Raw genomic sequence first — 9513 nt, 5'->3', positions numbered from 1 at the left:
GGGAGTGGATGTAAATAATGCTCAACTGGTTTATGGTCTCAATGACACAAGTCCTTGCAAAGAAATCGTGTCTTATAAATCCATGTCTAGCACAGATCTATACAGGTGTCCCCAGCTATCTGAAAGTAGAGTGTACCTATGAAACCTTTCATAAACTGAAATGGCGCAAACTAGCCACTGCTTTCCAAAAATTTCTCATTAGTTTTTTTTTTTTAATTGATTTCAAAGAGGAAGAGGGAGAGAAACATCAATGAGAATCATTGATCAGCTGCCTCCTGCACGCCACCTACTGGGGACCAAATCACATCGCAGGGCTATTATTACCTATTTTCACTAACCAAAATGATGAAAAGTCATCACTTATTAATGTGGGCCTTTGTAAAAGGAAAGTAGTGTATAACAGGGACTTTTGGAGATGTTTTCTACCTTAACTCCCCAACAAAACAAGGAGAAAAAAATCTGAAAGTTTCTAAAAATAAAAAGGCCTGCTAGTCACTAAATTCTAGTAGATGGCAGAAACCCATGTTTACCACTGCATGCTTGAAGGACAGGAGCAAATTTTCTGGAATTCACCAGCAGAGGAAAGGAAAAAGAGATGAGCAGAGGACAAAAATTTTCTACCCACCTTTTCAGAGAAAGATATCCCTACATTTGTCCCCAAAAGAGTAGTTATTACCAAGAGCTAACATAATTGTAGTGTAGTAAAAAGAACTCAGTGGAGCTGTCAGCCTGTACCAGGCGTCTTCAAAATACGGCCCGCGGGCCACATGCGGCCCGCAGAGGAGTCTGATCCAGCCCGCCAGGTTTTTGGGGCAGTGAGCGCAGCCGAGGTGTTACAGTAGGAATTAGTAGTTCATATAGTCCGGCCCTCCAGCTCTCTGAGGGACCGTGATCTGGCCCCCACTTTAAAAAGTTTGAGGACGCCTGCGTGTAGACTGAAGGCTTCTGGTCAAGGTCACATGCCTAAGTTGTTGGCTCAGTCCCCAGTAGGGGGCATGCAGGAGGCAGCCAATCAGTGACTCTCATCATTGATGTTTCTGTCTCTCTCCTTTCCTCTCTGAAATCAATAAAAATATATTTAAGATAAATAAAAATAAAAGCAATGGAATAACTTGCCTCACAAAATAAAGACCTATTAAAAAAATTAATCAGATCATGAAATAGCACACCTAATAAATGACAACACAGTGGCTAACAATGAAATTCTTTTTTTATCATTGGAGAAAGCAAGCAGGGGAAAAGTCACACATATTAATAATCCACAATGCCAAGTTTTTGAAGAGTAAAAATTTCCCAGCTGGGAAGGATGGCTCCCTTGGTTTCTGTTTTATCAGTAGGAATTACAAACACCTGCTCCTTCACCAACAAGTCTTGTACTCAAAAAAGAACAGATCCAAGTCTGAGAGAACAACCATTTCAACTGTAAAAGGCTGAAGCCTCCAAACACAGTCACTGTTTTCTGCCGACCATCTTCATCTCGTGGTGACATGGCCAATGCCGGGAGACCTGTGTCAGGCGTCCCCGGGCGAAGCAGCAGCAGATGTCTATGAACACTGTGTGGTGACAGCGGCTCACAGCCTCCAGACTCATAGCTCCACATGGTGGGCTTCTGCCTTCAACAACTCACTGGGTTTCATGAAGATGCCTTCCATGGCTTTCCAGTAGTTGTTCGGGCTTGACTGAGCCATGCCATGCACCTCTTTTTGCCCACTGATGGGCCGGCCATATTGTTCTCCAGTGACAGACAGCAGGACCTCGGTGGAAGAATGCTTGAACCGCACCTCATCATCCCTCACCCAGTAGGGCCCGTTACAGAGCACTGTCCAGTCATCCAGATAATCACCTTCACCTTCTTCACCAAAAGCACTCACTTCCTAGAAGACACAGATGGTGCCAATGTTAGCATGGCTGACACATAGACTTGAAAAGGGGAGATAGGCAATAGGAAGAAAAATAAGGCTACCCAAAAGTGAAAAATAAGAGGCTTTTCAGGGTTGTTTAGAAGTAAATAAATAATTTAAACTGTGGAAAAAAGATAAGACATAAAGAACACAAAAGCAGTTGCCATAAGATTATGATCCAAACACTAATTTTACAAGTAACTCGTTATTTGCCTTATATTTTCTATTATAGTCTTAAAATACTTTATAGCTCTTGTCATTTGACTTGAAATATTCCTGCCTTATCCCCTTAACTAGATTTTAAATGACCTGGTGAGAAACAAGCTGGAGACCAGCAGACCCTGAATGTCAGCTGTATCCCTTGCTATGCAATTCCTCTTCTATAAAATGATAACAATATCACCTTACAGAATAATTATAAGAATTAAACAAAATAAGAAATATTGAGCAAATTATAGCATATTCTATCTTCTACTCCTAATCTCATCCCCCTTAGGGAGAAATATTCAGAGTTTTTATCACAATAAAAAAGTTAAATTAATTCAGAAATGTATAATTTAAATATACACTGCTAGCTATATAATGTAAAATGATAAAAAGCAGTCAGACTAAGACTAAAGCGAAGGGAACTGCACAAAATGAACAATTCTACTATGTATGTATACTAGAAGTGAATGAGTAGGTGAATGGATGACAGTGGAGCCAGATATCTCACTGTTAGAATGTGACTTCACAAAGAGAGGAGACTAGAATGATCTATGCGGTAATGGATTCGAGTTGAAGACATGATTAAGAACTCACGTCTAAGTTAATATATTAGTACATACATATAAACACCCATAAGTCCATACTGATATAAACAAAATATTAAATAAGTAAAAAGAGATGAATGTCCCATACAGAAGAATTCCAAATAAATCATGTAGCTACTCCTTCCTGAAGGAGGGGAAGCACAGGTGCTCTCCTTCTGGGGAGCAAACCCGTGCCTTTCCCTCCCCCTAATCCTTCCCCCAGGCGTGTTACCCTTCCCTTTCTCTCTCCTAAGCTGTAGGTCTCTTCTATTGCCTCTGAAACTTGTTTCCGCAGCCCATTTCTTTTCTTTTCTTTTTAAATATATTTTATTGATTTTTCACAGAGAGGGAAACAGAGAGCTAGAAACCTCGATGAGAGAGAATCATCGACCAGCTGCCTCCTGCACACCCCCCACCGGGGATGTGCGCGCAACCAATGTACATGCCCCTGACCAGAATCGAACCTGGGACCTTTTAGTCCACAGACCGACGCTCTACCACTGAGCCAAACCGGCTTCGGCTCAGCCCATTTCTTTCACAGCTCACTTCTTCTACCTCTGTGACTTTCTACATAAGCTTTCTCTTACAGTTAAAAAAAAAAAAAAAAAAAGGAGTGCATAAGAGCATAACTTCCCATTCTTAAGTGTGGGCTGTGCAAGACTTTAATTTCTAGAGTACAGTATGGACAGCAGGAAAAGGAAGAGTAATTTTACAGGAGAAACCTGTCAAACACTAATTCAGTAATCAGTATCAACAGTCATAAATTATGTAGATAGTATATATATCCTTACTATGATGTGATGAAAATGGCACTTTATCTGTGATCTTTCTCTGAAAAACCTTTATAAATCCAGTCTAATCTTAAGAAAAACATCAAATTTCTATAAAGGAGTACCCTATAATATACCTAGCCAGCCCTCCTCAAAACTGTCAAAGTAATCAAAAACAAGAAGAACCTGAGAACTGTCACAGCCAAGAGGAGCTTAAGGAGATGTGACAACTAAATGTAACGTGATGTCCTGGATGGGATCCTGGAACAGAGAAAGGATAGCAGTAAAAATTAACAAGAACGGAACAACCTATGGACTTTAGTTGATAACAATGTAACAATATTATCAATTAACTGTCCAGTCATCCAGATAATCACCAGCAAATCTACCATACTAAGTTAATAGAGAAAACTATGTACAGAGTGAGAGTGGGAAGCAGTCATTAAAGGGTCCCACAACCGCCAAAACCGGTTTGGCTCAGTGGATAGAGCGTCGGCCTGTGGACTAAAAGGTCCCAGGTTCGATTCCAGTCAAGGGCATGTATTGTACATTGGTTGCAGGCACATCCCCCATAGGGGGTGTGCAGGAGGCAGCTGGTCGATGTATCTCTCTCATCGATGTTTCTAGCTCTCTATCCCTCTCTCTTCCTCTCTGTAAAATATCAAAAAAATATATTTTTAAAAAAAAGGGTCCCACAATCCCCAAAAGCTATCTAAATCCTACAATGAAGAAACATATTGGTTTCCAAACTTGCAATAAAAATTATTATTATTGTAATGATGCTGACTATGTTTAGAAAATGAATTAGGTATTATGCCATTTTTTTAAGCCGTGAGCTAATATATATCTATTCTGTCTTTCCTCCTCATTCGGTCTAGATGTAAAGTCTCCAGGAAACAATTTCTTTCACATGTATGAGACAAAGCCAATTCTCCAGGTTTGTACAAAAAAGAACGTCTGCCCGGCTGGTGTGCTCAGTGGCTGAGCATCAACCCATGAACCAGGATCCTGGTCGTGGTTTGATTTCCGGCCAGGGCATGTGCCCAGGTTGTGGGCTCTATCCCCAGTTGGTGACGTGCAGGAGGCAGCTGATCAATGGTTCTCTTATTTTCACTGATGTTTCTATCCCTCTCTCCCTTTCCCTTCCTCTCTGAAATCAACCAAAAAACATTTATTTTTAAAAAGAGAGAACATCTACACCTGGAAAAGAAATGACTAAGAATGAAGATATCAAACGACTCAACTGAGTAAACACAAAACAGCAATGACCCACAGGATGCCACTTACCTGGTTTCCAGAAAGAGGTGAGGTGAAGTGGTGACTATGGAGGTTTCGGCCAGTGTTGACATGTGTCAGCCGAATGGGCTGGCCACATCTGATGGGTGTTCCCCTCTCACAAACTGTGGAGGTCTTCCCGCGTATCCTCCAGTAACTGTTGCTGTCATCCACAGAAGTTACACCTGTCACTGACTGCTGCCCACTACCTGCAACCAAAAAAAGAAAAAGAAAAAAGAAAAAAAAAAAAAGAGGTAAGTTCAACTGGACCCCTCTACCACATGGCCTTATTTTTATTTTTATTTTTATTTTCTGTCAAATTCCCCCAAATAGGCCACTTGCATATAAACAACAGGGATATTCTCTTCTCTCGGCCTCATTCACTACACAATTCTTTCTTTCTTTTTAATATATATTTTATTGATATTTTACAGAGAGGAAGGAAGAAAGATAGAGAGCTAGAAATGTCAATGAGAGAGAAACATCGACCAGCTGCCTCCTGCACACCCCCTACCGGGGATGTGCCCGCAACCAAGGTACATGCCCTTGACTGGAATCGAACCTGGGACCTTTCAGTCCACAGGCCGACGCTCTATCCACTGAGCCAAACTGGTCTCGGCCACTACACAATTCTTGAAAGGCACTCCATATTTCCCAGATATTCTTGCCTATTCCTCCTACTTTTTGCCTTCAGTCCCTTGGCTCTGCCTGAACCACAGTTCATTCTGGGCAATCACATTTACTCTACCCACATTTTGAACCACCACCTCTACAATGATGGTGAAGAGATGCTCCTCAATTATGAGAGGGTTAGTCCTGATAAACCCAACACAAGCTGAAAAATATCATAAATCAAAATGCATTTAATACCTAACATACCAAACATCCAATTTTACCCTCAATGGTTTCTATAGAATTAAAACTGTTTTCACACCGTGGTAAAGTAAAAATGTTTTAAGGCAGGAACCATCTGTACTTAACTTGGTATCTCAGGCTCAGCACAATCTCTATTGTGAGCTCTGGTTCTCAAATCTGGCTATATGTCAGGAGCATCCAAAGAGCTTTTTCTAAAATATACTTTATTGATTTTTTAGAGAGGAAGGGAGAGGGATAGAAAGTTAGAAACATTGATGAGAAACATTGATCAGCTGCCTCTTGCACACCTCCTGCTGGGGGTGTGCCTGCAACCAAGGTACATGCCTTTGACCAGAATCGAACCTGGGACCCTTCAGTCCGAAGGCCAATGCTCTATCCAGAGCCAAACCAGTTAGGGCTACAGAGAGCTTTTTATTTTGTTTTAAATATATTTTATTGATTTTTTACAGAGAGGAAGGGAGAGAGATAAGAGAGCTAGAAACGTCAATGAGAGAGAAACCGACCAGCTGCCTCCTGCACACCCCACACCGGGGATTTGCCCGCAACCAACGTACATGCCCCTGACCGGAATCGAACCTGGGACCTTTCAGTCCGCAGACTGACGCTCTACCACTGAGCCAAACCGGTTTGGGCACAGAGAGCTTTTTAAACTTGGCTTCCCATTGGCAGGACTCTGATTTAGTAGATCCAAAGTAGCAAATTAGGTCAAATTTAAAAATAATAAAATGGCCCTGGTAGGTGTTGCTAAATGGTTAGAGTGTTGGCCCACAGACCGAAGGGTCTTGGGTTCAAGACCAGTCAAGGTTATGTACCTGAGTTGTGGGTTAGATCCCTGGCCCCAATCAGGAAGCAACCAGTTTCAATATGTCTCTTTCACATCTATGTTTCTCTCTCTCTTTCCTTCCCCCATCCCCTCCATTCTCTCTTTAAAAAAAGAAAAAAGGGAAAATATCCTCGAGTGAGAATTAACAACAAAGTAATAAAGCAGACACATAGCAGGTGTTCACTGAATGGTTGCTAGTATTATTAAGACATCCCAACAATGACAACTCAGTTCCTTTCCAAGTCTAACTGGTCAAGCAGGTTTTGAGAATCATGAAAGAACTCCTTCCTCTCTTAGCTATTAGCATCACCAAACAGTCCTCTTAAATGGCTCTCCTCTCACTAGTTCACTAATTTTTTCTCTTTTTGTCTGTTTTTGTTTTCTTAGAACTTGCTGACTGAGCACCATATCTCCTGTATCTAGAACAATAATAGGCACACAATAGCAGCTCATTAATTTTTTTTTTAATATATTTTATTGATTTTTTAACAGAGAGAAAGGGAGAGAGATAGAGAGCTAGAAACGTCGATGAGAGAGAAACATCGACCAGCTGCCTCTTGCACACCCCCTACCGGGGATGCACCCGCAACCAATGTACATGCCCTCGATCGGAATCGAACCTGGGACCTTTCAGTCCGCAGACCGACGCTCTACCACTGAGCCAAACCGGCTTCGGCGTAGCAGCTCATTAATTTATGCTGAATGAAATCACAAATTGTTAAAATATAAATGAACACAAACTAAGCATTTTCATTTCATTTGATAAAAAACCCTCAAAACAGTTTCCTCTCCAATTCCAGTGAGTGCTTTAGTTTAAATTCTTTACAAGGGAAAAGTTTGAATAAAAAGAGAACAAAGGAAAAGAGTTGAAGAACAAGTATTACTATGCAAAAGAGCTAGAACAGAGGTCAAGGTCAAAGAGTGAGTTCTTGGAGTTCAAAACTTCAGAGTTACAGAACTCAGAGTAATTTTTCTGCATGTATGCCTCTCCCACAGTTGACTAGTGCTGGCCTGGCGTAGTTGAAAGCAGGCTTTGAACGTAGACAGATTTGGATCGAACTCTGTCTCTGTCTTTCATTAGCTGCAAAGCTTTGAGCATGCCATTTATTTCTGAGCCTATTTCCTCATCTGTAAAATGAGGATAACAATAATCCCTACCTTTAAGGAATGTTATAAATCTAAGATATGTATGTAATGTATGTACCTGGCACATAGCTCACCAGAATGAAGCTGGTATTATCATTTCGATGCCTTAGAACAGTTGTCGGCAAACTGCGGCTCTTTGGCCCCTTGAGTGTGGCTCTTCCACAAAATACCACGTGTGGGCACGCACGTACAGTGCAACTGAAGGAGTATCCTAATTAAATTAATAACAATGTACCTATCTATGTAGTTTAAGTTTAAAAAATTTGGCATGGCCAAAACCGGTTTGGCTCAGTGGATAGAGCGTCAGCTTAAGGACTGAAGGGTCCCGGGTTCGATTCCGGTCAAGGGCATGTACCTTGGTTGAGGGCATATCCCCAGTAGGGGGTGTGCAAGAGGCAGCTGATCGATGACTCTCCCTCATCGATGTTTCTAACTCTCTATCTCTCTCCCTTCCTCTCTGTACAAAATCAATAAAAATATATTTTTAAAAAAATTTGGCATGCAGGTGGAAGCTGATCAAAAAAATAAATAAAATTAAAAAAAATTATATATATATATATATATATATATATATATATATATATATATATATATAAAATATAGCTGTAGCCAGTTTGACTAAGTGGATAGAGCTTCACCCTGGGACTGAAGGGTCTCAGGTCAAGGACATGTACATTGGTTGCGGGCACATCCCCAGTAAGGGGTGTGCAGGAGGCAGCTGATCAATGTCTCTCTCTCATCAATGTTTCTAGCTCTCTATCCCTCTCCTTTCCTCTATGTAAGAAAATCAATAAATTATATATTTTTAAAAATTATTCAAAGCATATGCCCAGGTTGGGGGCTCAATCTCCAGTAGGTGCAGAAGGCAACCAATCAATGATTCTCTCCCTCTCCCTCTCCCTCTTTCCCTTCCTCTCTGAAATCAATAAAAATATATTTAAAAAATATATGTATACATATACACACATGCTTTTCTTCTTAAGATGTGGTTCATTTACACAATGGAATATTATACAGCCATAAAAAAAGGAATTCTTACCCTTTGGGACAGCATGGGTGGACCTGGAGATTACTATGCTAAGCAAAATAAGCCAGTCAGAGAAAGATAAATATAATACCTGATGACCTCGCTAATGTGGAACCTAAATGACCAACAAAGTTGAACCAGAGGCGCGGATACAAATGTCAGAAGGGATGGGGATGGGGGGACTGGATAAAGAAAGGTAAAGGAATTAGCTAAAGGACATATATGCATAGCCCATGGACAGTGTGAGGATGGGGCTGGGTGGAGGTGGGCAAAGGAGGGAAAAATGGGGGACATCTACAAGTGTCAACAATAAAAGTTTTAAGTTAAAAAAAAAAAAAAAGATGCATTACAATTCAATTCTCCCTGCTTCTAGGCCTCAAGAACCTCCCAGGGCTCCCCTAACCTTCCCAGACCACACCCCTTACTGTCTCCAGGCCCCGCCACCTCCGGAGCCTACCAAGCCCTCCTAGCCCACCCGAACCGGGGGACCGTACCTGACCCGTAGCGCACGTCGTGTGAGTGCAGTCGCACGTTGTGGCGCGTATTGAGTAGCTTTACCACAGACCCGCAGGTGACCACAGCCGGACTGGACGCTCCTACGGCGCTCCACAAGCCCCCGAACAACAGCAGCGAAACCACAGCCATCCTGGCTCTGCCACAGAGTCCCCAACCCCAAGCAGCAGCTTGGCCCCGCCCCGGAACCGGAAGTGACAAGAGGAACCATAGAGAGGAGGAAATGAAGAAGTCCTCGTTTGGTCTCTACGGTTCCTTTGGCCAGAGCGGCCCGAGGAGCCGGCTAGGCCTGGCTGCTTCCAATCGGCTCGTTCAGTTCTGAAAGTTGCCTTCCTGAACCGGGACAAACCCCGAGGAGCCGGGTGCGGGGGAGAAAAGTGCAAGAAATGGC

At 42.1% G+C, this 9513-nt stretch overlaps 1 protein-coding gene across 2 annotated transcripts; it reads right to left on the bottom strand.

The window, feature by feature from the left end:
• Nucleotides 1-1192: 1192 nt before the first annotated feature.
• SDF2 (stromal cell derived factor 2) lies at nucleotides 1193-9394 on the bottom strand. Of its 2 annotated transcripts, XM_036408767.2 has the most exons (4): nucleotides 9104-9394; nucleotides 8622-8654; nucleotides 4750-4946; nucleotides 1193-1874 (listed from the first exon to the last, which is right to left on the bottom strand). In XM_036408767.2, the coding sequence occupies exons 1-4, from the start codon at nucleotides 9252-9254 to the stop codon at nucleotides 1587-1589; spliced, it is 669 nt and encodes a 222-aa protein (XP_036264660.1). In that variant the 5' UTR covers nucleotides 9255-9394; the 3' UTR covers nucleotides 1193-1586. The 2 variants fall into 2 exon arrangements, with proteins under 2 accessions (XP_036264660.1, XP_036264661.1); XM_036408768.2 differs by lacking the exon at nucleotides 8622-8654.
• Nucleotides 9395-9513: the final 119 nt, after the last annotated feature.

The sequence above is a fragment of the Pipistrellus kuhlii genome, unplaced genomic scaffold (genome assembly GCF_014108245.1).
Source record: "Pipistrellus kuhlii isolate mPipKuh1 unplaced genomic scaffold, mPipKuh1.p scaffold_m20_p_39, whole genome shotgun sequence".
Lineage (NCBI taxonomy): Eukaryota > Metazoa > Chordata > Mammalia > Chiroptera > Vespertilionidae > Pipistrellus > Pipistrellus kuhlii.
This window is presented reverse-complemented; position numbering and strand designations above follow the sequence as displayed.

Coding starts and splice junctions, on each gene's coding strand:
- SDF2 (XM_036408767.2), bottom strand. CDS start 9,254: ATGGCTGTGGTTTCGCTGCTGTTGTTCGGGGGCTTGTGGAGCGCCGTA. Junction 8,655..9,103: donor CGACGTGCGCTACGGGTCAG/GTACGGTCCCCC, acceptor TGCTTAGCATAG/TAATCTCCAGGTCCACCCAT. Junction 4,947..8,621: donor CACCCATGCTGTCCCAAAGG/GTAAGAATTCCT, acceptor TTTTGGTTGCAG/GTAGTGGGCAGCAGTCAGTG.